This window comes from Phoxinus phoxinus (genome assembly GCF_949152265.1).
Source record: "Phoxinus phoxinus genome assembly, chromosome: 8".
Lineage (NCBI taxonomy): Eukaryota > Metazoa > Chordata > Actinopteri > Cypriniformes > Leuciscidae > Phoxinus > Phoxinus phoxinus.
Window position 1 is genome coordinate 190,453 of NC_136883.1, and position 7,830 is coordinate 198,282.

The 7,830-nt window shown below is 45.9% G+C and overlaps 1 protein-coding gene across 2 annotated transcripts in view; it reads left to right on the plus strand.

Moving 5' to 3' along the window:
• pdpr (pyruvate dehydrogenase phosphatase regulatory subunit) overlaps positions 1-7,830 on the plus strand; it is a 61,912-nt gene that overhangs the window by 17,143 nt on the left and 36,939 nt on the right. The window contains exons 5-6 of one of the 2 annotated variants that reach the window (XM_079621449.1): positions 2,309-2,472; positions 2,551-2,672. In XM_079621449.1, the coding sequence (XP_079477575.1) occupies positions 2,309-2,472; positions 2,551-2,672 (286 nt within the window). Of the gene's footprint in view, positions 1-2,308; positions 2,473-2,550; positions 2,673-7,356; positions 7,362-7,830 lie in introns of those variants that run through there. The other variant, XM_079621453.1, reaches the window with a different exon arrangement.

Sequence of the window (7,830 nt, forward strand, 5' to 3'; positions counted from 1 at the left end):
TCACTCTGACTTTACTCTGACATTACTTTACTCTGACTTTACTCTTACTTTACTCTGACTTTACTTTACTCTGACTTTACTTTACTCTGACGTCACTCTGACTTTACTCTGACGTCACTCTGACTTTACTTTACTCTGACTTTACTCTGACTTTACTTTACTCTAACTTTACTTTACTCTGACTTTACTTTACTCTAACTTTACTTTACTCTGACTTTACTTTACTCTGACGTCACTCTGGCTTTACTTTACTCTGACTTTACTCTGACTTTACTCTAACTTTACTTTACTCTGACTTTACTTTACTCTAACTTTACTTTACTCTGACTTTACTTTACTATGACGTCACTCTGACTTTACTCTGACTTTACTTTACTCTGACTTTACTTTATTCTGACGTCACTCTGACTTTACTTTACTCTGACTTTACTCTAACTTTGCTTTACTCTGACTTTACTCTGACTTTACTTTACTCTGACTTTACTCTGACTTTACTTTACTCTAACTTTACTTTACTCTGACTTGACTCTGACTTTACTTTACTCTGACGTCACTCTGACTTGACTCTGGCTTTACTTTACTTTACTCTAACTTTACTTTACTCTGACTTTACTCTGACTTTACTTTACTCTGACTTTACTTTACTCTGACTTTACTCTGACTTTACTTTACTCTAACTTTACTTTACTCTGACATTACTTTACTCTGACTTTACTCTCACTTTACTCTGACATTACTTTACTCTAACTTTACTTTACTCTGACTTTACTCTCACTTTACTCTGACATCACTCTGACTTTACTTTACTCTGACGTCACTCTGACTTTACTCTGACATTACTTTACTCTGACTTTACTCTCACTTTACTCTCACTTTACTCTGACGTCACTCTGACTTTACTTTACTCTGACTTTACTCTTACTTTACTCTGACATTACTTTACTCTGACTTTACTCTTACTTTACTCTCACTTTACTCTGACGTCACTCTGACTTTACTTTACTCTGACGTCACTCTGACTTTACTCTGACATTACTTTACTCTGACTTTACTCTCACTTTACTCTCACTTTACTCTCACTTTACTCTGACGTCACTCTGACTTTACTTTACTCTGACGTCACTCTGACTTTACTTTACTCTGACGTTACTCTGACTTTACTTTACTCTTACGTCACTCTTACTTTCCTCTGACTTTACTTTACTCTGACGTCACTCTGACTTTACTTTACTCTGACGTTACTCTGACTTTACTCTTACGTCACTCTTACTTTCCTCTGACTTTACTTTACTCTGACTTTACTCTACTCTGACTTTACTCTGACTTTACTTTACTCTGACGTCACTCTGACGTCACTCTGACTTTACTTTACTCTGACGTCACTCTTACTTTACTTTACTCTGACTTTACTTTACTCTGACTTTACTCTGACTTTACTCTGACTTTACTTCACTCTGACTTTACTTCACTCTGACTTTACTATGATGTCACTCTGACTTTACTCTGACTTTACTTTACTCTGACTTTACTCTGACTTTACTCTGACTTTACTTTACTCTGACTTTACTTTACCCTGACATCACTCTGATTTTACTTTACTCTGACTTTACTTTACTCTAACTTTACTTTACTCTGACTTTACTTTACTCTGACTTTACTCTGACTTTACTTTACTCTAACTTTACTTTACTCTGACTTTACTTCACTCTGACTTTACTATGACGTCACTCTGACTTTACTCTGACTTTACTCTGACTTTACTCTGACTTCACTCTGACTTCACTCTGACTTTACTCTGACTTTACTTTACTCTGACTTCACTCTGACTTTACTCTGACTTTACTTTACTCTAACTTTACTCTTACTTTACTTTACTCTGACTTTACTTTACTCTGACTTCACTATGACGTCACTCTGACTTTACTCTGACTTTACTCTGACGTCACTCTGACTTCACTATGACGTCACTCTGACTTTACTCTGACGTCACTCTGACTTTACTTTACTCTGACTTTACTTTACTCTGACTTTACTCTGACTTTACTATACTCTGACTTTACTCTGACTTTACTTTACTCTGACTTTACTTTACTCTGACGTCACTCTGACTTTGTTGATCACTTCTGGAAGTCTGTTCTTCATTCTGGCAATGACATGACTGCATGAAGTTATGAAGCAACAGTAAATGTGGCCACTCTTTAGATCACCACAGGTTGATCTCTCTCTGTGTGTGTGTGTGTGTGTGTGTGTGTGTGTGTGTGTGTGTGTGTGTGTGTGTGTGTGTGTGTGTGTGTGTGTGTGTGTGTAGGGTTCTAGGCGTGAGCTGTGATGTCATCAAGCCCAGAGATGTGTCTCAGCTCCACCCGCTGGTGAATATCCATGATCTGGTGGGAGCTCTTCATCTGCCCGGCGACAGTGTCGTCTCCCCGCCGGATGTTAATCACGCGCTCGCTGTGGCGGCGGCGGCTCACGGTACGGCTAACGCTAAACGCAGCATCACAGTCTCACTGATCATTACCTCTGTCATTTCATTGGTGTTTCGTGTGTCAGGTGTGCAGATCTACGAACACACTAGTGTGAATCAGGTCCTGGTGAAGAACGGTCACGTGACGGCGGTGGAGACCGACCGCGGCTCCATCGAGTGCGAATACTTCGTGAACTGTGCCGGACAGGTGAGTCTCTGCGTGAGCTCTCACACACACACGCACACACACACTCGCACACACACACGCGCGCGCACACACACACACACACACACACACACACACACACACACACACACACGCGCGCACACACGCACTAATCAATTGCGGTCCCACTTTATATTAAGTGGCCCTAATACCTGTGAACTTACATGGTAACTACATGTGTACATAGTATGTAACTACAGTGTAAGTACACATTAGTACATAGTACATGCTCTCTCTCGGGTCTGGCCTTGATGTGGCGAGGGGGCTTGCCTGTTCCAGTGACCCTGGAGAGCGATACCGTCGGGAGCTCGCTCCTGGTAGGGTCACCCTAGGCGGGGCGGTCTCTAGGGTAGGTTCCAGACAAACAAAGACCCCAGCATGTCGGTACGCTGTGAGGTGGCAGCCCCACCAACCGACTATCCTGCGGAGGGCTAACAACCCACCCAGGAGAAACAATTTTGTTACGAAACCGATCAGAAAAAGTAGCCGGACAGCCCAACACGGTAACGGACCCCAGCCCGCCCCCGACCAAGGAGTACGGATCAACCTTCGTCACAGGACCCGAGTCGCCACATGGAATGTCCAGACACTCCTTCGCCCCGGAGCTGCCACCTTGCTGTCCCGAGAGCTCTGCCGCTATAACATCTCCTTGGCTGGGCTCTGTGAAGTTCGATGGCATGGCAATGGCGAAACAACAGCAGGCGACCATTGCTACCTCTGGAGTGGCCCCGAGAGACGGACAGGCCTTTATGGTGTGGCACTTGCCATCCCAAAGGCCCTTCGCAAGTCCCTCATCAGCTGGACACCCCTGAGCGACAGATTACTGTCAGCCCGCTTTCACCACCAACACGGCAAGATGACAGTAATCGTTGCTTATGCCCCAACTGATGTCGCTGATGAGGACGCAAAGGATACCTTCTTTGACCAACTCCATCAGGCTGTTGGCCAAGCCTCACCACACGACATCACCATCATCCTCACCGATGCCAATGCCACTCTGTCTAGCAGTGACCGTTCCACAGGCTCACCTGTCGGCACAACCTTTGCTGACAGGTCCACAAACGACAACGGTAACCGCCTACTCCTTCTCTGCCACCACAACAACCTCTGCGTTGCTGATACCTGGTTTCCCCGGAAGCTTATCCATCACTGGACATGGTACAGCCCAGATGGCAGAACCAGGAAAGCGCTGGACCATATCCTCATCTCTCGACGCTGGAAGTCGTTTGTCACCAACTGCCGTGTGTACCGAGGAGCAGAGCTTGGCAACACAGACCATCGCCTGCTGGTGGCCCAGCTCAAGTTAAAGCTGCGAGCCAACCAGCACACCAAGACTCAGCTTCGCCTGGACTCTTCCCTACTCAGTGATCCAAACATCGCCACAGACTTCAGCTGCGCCATCCGCCGCACCTTTGATAACCTGGCTACCGACAAGGTGAACGACTGGCAGACCTTCAAGGAAAGTGTCATCCAGTCAGCCCACAATGTCTTCGGATGCTTTCGACCTTCCCCGAAAAAGCCTTGGATATCGGAGAGGACACTCAACATCATCGACCGGCGACGTGAGGCCCGACTCCGAGGTGATCTGACGGAGTATCAGCGACTGAACCGCCAGCGCAATGTGGCTATAGCCGAGGATAGGGAGAAGTTCTGGCAAGCAGAAGCTAAACATCTAGAGTCCGCGGCCAATAACAACAATATGAGCCGTGTCTTTAGTCTGCTGCGCCAAGCCCGTAATGGCCCACGCATCAAGACAGCCCTGGTGAAAGATTCTGATGGCAACCGTATAGCAACTGAAGCAAACTGCCTCGAACGCTGGAAAGAGCACTTCAGCCTCCTTCTGCAGCAAGGTATCTCCCCGGCTGATCCCACCATCTCATCGGCCGCTAACGCTGCAGCCCCTACTGCTGTCTGTAGTACTGACCCAGTCACACCTGAGGAAGTCAGAGCCTCTCTGGAAAAACTTAACAACAGGAAAGCCCCCGGCATCTGTGCTATAACCGCTGAGATGCTAAAATCAGGCGGTGAAAGCATCGTCGAGTGGCTTACCCACATATTCAATGAGGTGTGGGAGACAGAGAGGCTTCCCAGCGACTGGACCAGAGGAGTCATCTTGCCCTTCTGGAAACGTAAGGGTGACAGGCTAGTCTGCGGCAACCACAGAGGCATTACCCTTCTTTCCATCCCCGGCAAGCTCTTTACCAGGATCTTGCTCACTCGTGCTCTCCCAACCATTAGAAGCAGCCGCCGTCCTCAACAGGCTGGCTTCATGCCTAACCGCTCCACAACAGACCAAATCTCCGCCGTTCGCTTGCTGATAGAGAAGACCTATGAATTCCGTAAAGATCGCCATCTTTACATCGGGTTCATAGATCTGAAGGCTGCCTTTGACACCGTCTGCCACACTTCACTGTGGAGTATCCTACACGCCCTTGGAGCACCACCTAAGATCGTTGCCCTGTTTAAGTTGCTTTATAGCAACGCTCAGAGCTGTGTCCGCATCAACGGCAGAGACTCAGACTGGTTTCCCATCTCCAGTGGCGTCCGCCAGGGCTGCGTGGCTGCTCCTGACCTCTTCAACTGCATCATTGACCATCTGATGTCCAGGGTTTGTGAGCGGGTCCCCGGAGTGTCCTTCGGCAGTTACCACCTGACTGACCTGGAGTACGCTGACGACACCATCCTGCTCAGCACATCCTACAGCCAGCTGAGAGACGCTTTGGGCATATACAGTGAAGAGGCTGAGAAGCTTGGCCTCCAGGTGAGCTGGACGAAAACCAAGTTCATGTATGTCGGTGACAGACCGCATCCACATTCCCTGCGGCTTGGCAATGACATTGTAGAGCCTGTCAAGAACTTTGTGTATTTGGGATCCATAGTGACAGACAACGGGGACCTAAATCCAGAGATTACTCGCAGAAGAGCCCTGGCTGCGTCAGCCCTGCAGTCTCTCTGGAAACCACTCTGGCGGCACCAGACCATCTCACGCAAGACGAAGCTCCGGATTTACAACTCAGCAGTACTCCCCATCCTGCTTTATGGCTCGGAGACTTGGCCCTTAAATAAGACACTTGCTGCTAGATTAGATGGCTTTGATAGCAGGGCTCTCAGAACCATCGAGAACATCAGATGGCCCCAGCGGATTTCCAATAAAGTGCTTAGAGCCCACACGTGCCAGCCTAGAGCATCCTGCCTAGCTGCGCAACGTCGCACCCGCTGGTTCGGCCATGTCCTCCGCCTCCCTCCTGACCATCCGACGAGAGCTATTCTCCAGTTTGATCCAAAGGCCGCAGGCTGGAGACGACCACGAGGTAAACCCCGCACTCGATGGCTTGCTGTAGAGGATGCAGAGCAGCTGGCACAAGACCGTCAGCACTGGAAACAACTGGTTAATCTGGTCGGCTCAACGCACAGGGATGGGACGCACCCCTACCCATCGCAGGAGCCAAAGTAAGTAATCTACAACTGTATTATTAGAGTAACTACACGTATGTAACAACTCACGTAATGGTTTGTGTAAGTACAAATGTGTAACAGGACATTGGTAACAACACTTTTTTTTCACATTAGTAAGTACACATGTGTAACTACATTTTGTATCAACAATATGTAGCCTATTTGTTGTTCCAATTCCACATGCAGTCTTAGATACTGCAGTTACCAGTTTGGGTATAAATGTATTTAATTTCCAACAAGTGGACAGTTCCTATGGAATTATCATGTAACGACACTGATGTACACAACAATTACCTTAACAATTACACTTTATATTAAGTGGACAGTTCCTGAGGAGTTACCATGTAACACTGGTATCACAAGGTGAAACTTTAGTTGTAATTCAACATTAGTCCTGCCAGTCATAAATACATGTATTCCAACTTGTAACTGCAGTATCTAAAACTGCATGTGGAAGTGGAACAACAAATAGGCTACATATTGTTGTTACAAAATGTAGTTACATAATTACTGTTACACATGTGTACTTACTGAAGTGAAAAAATGTTGTTACCAATGTCCTGTTACACATTTGTACTTACACATACCATTCTGAGGGTTGTTACATATGTGTAGTTACGCAAATGTTACAGCTGTAGATACTATGTACTAATGTGTACTTACACTGTAGTTACATACTATGTACACATGTAGTTACCATGTAAGTTCACAGGTATTAGGGCCACTTAATATAAAGTGGGACCTAAATTGCTAATGAATTAAAAGTTTTTATTGCAATTTTTTATTTAGACTTAAATTTTAGTTTTTTACAGTACTACTGTATTGTTACTATATAGTAATATATTTATTTAAAGGTATTTAAATTAAAGTAAATTAACAAAAATTTTATCAAACTATAAATGAGTCAATACATCATCAATCCTTCTCCCAAAACCTGATTCACTCTGGCAAGCCCGTAATAAGTGTTTAGATCTTAGATCTGACGAGGTGGTTTTGCGTTAAAGGAACAATATGTAAGAATTTTGTATCAAAATATCCAAGAACCACTTGCACAGTGTGATACATTTCTTTCAATTGTGTGCCTTGCATTATCCTAAATGTTTCCAAGAATTCATAAATTCAGAGAAACTCACAATTTTAAACAGTGCTCGTCTCTGTTCACTCGTCGCCTGTCAATGACGTAATATCCGCAGGGCTTAAAGGCACTGTGCCGGATCTCCGGCGTGCGGCCGTGAGGGGTAAAGTTTTATATTTTTGAGTCAATTGATTTCATCTACCAATCATATGAGTGGAGCGCAGCTCTAACTAACGCTACAAGCCTATCAGAAGCAGAGCAGGGCGGGTCCTGGCAACACAGTGTGATTGAGATCCGTACGTCACGCTAGCGTTATCGCTGAGCATGGAGCGCACGTTCATTAATCCTGGGATGATGTCCTACCCACGGGGAGAGTGTGTGTGTCTGATGTGGGAGTGTGTGTGTGTGTGTGTGTGTGTGTGTGTCTGATGTGGGAGTGTGTGTGTCTGATGTGGGAGTGTGTGTGTGTGTGTGTGTCTGATGTGGGAGTGTGTGTGTGTGTCTGATGTGGGAGTGTGTGTGTGTGTCTGATGTGGGAGTGTGTGTGTGTCTGATGTGGGAGTGTGTGTGTGTGTGTGTGTGTGTGTGTGTGTGTGTGTGTGTGTGTGT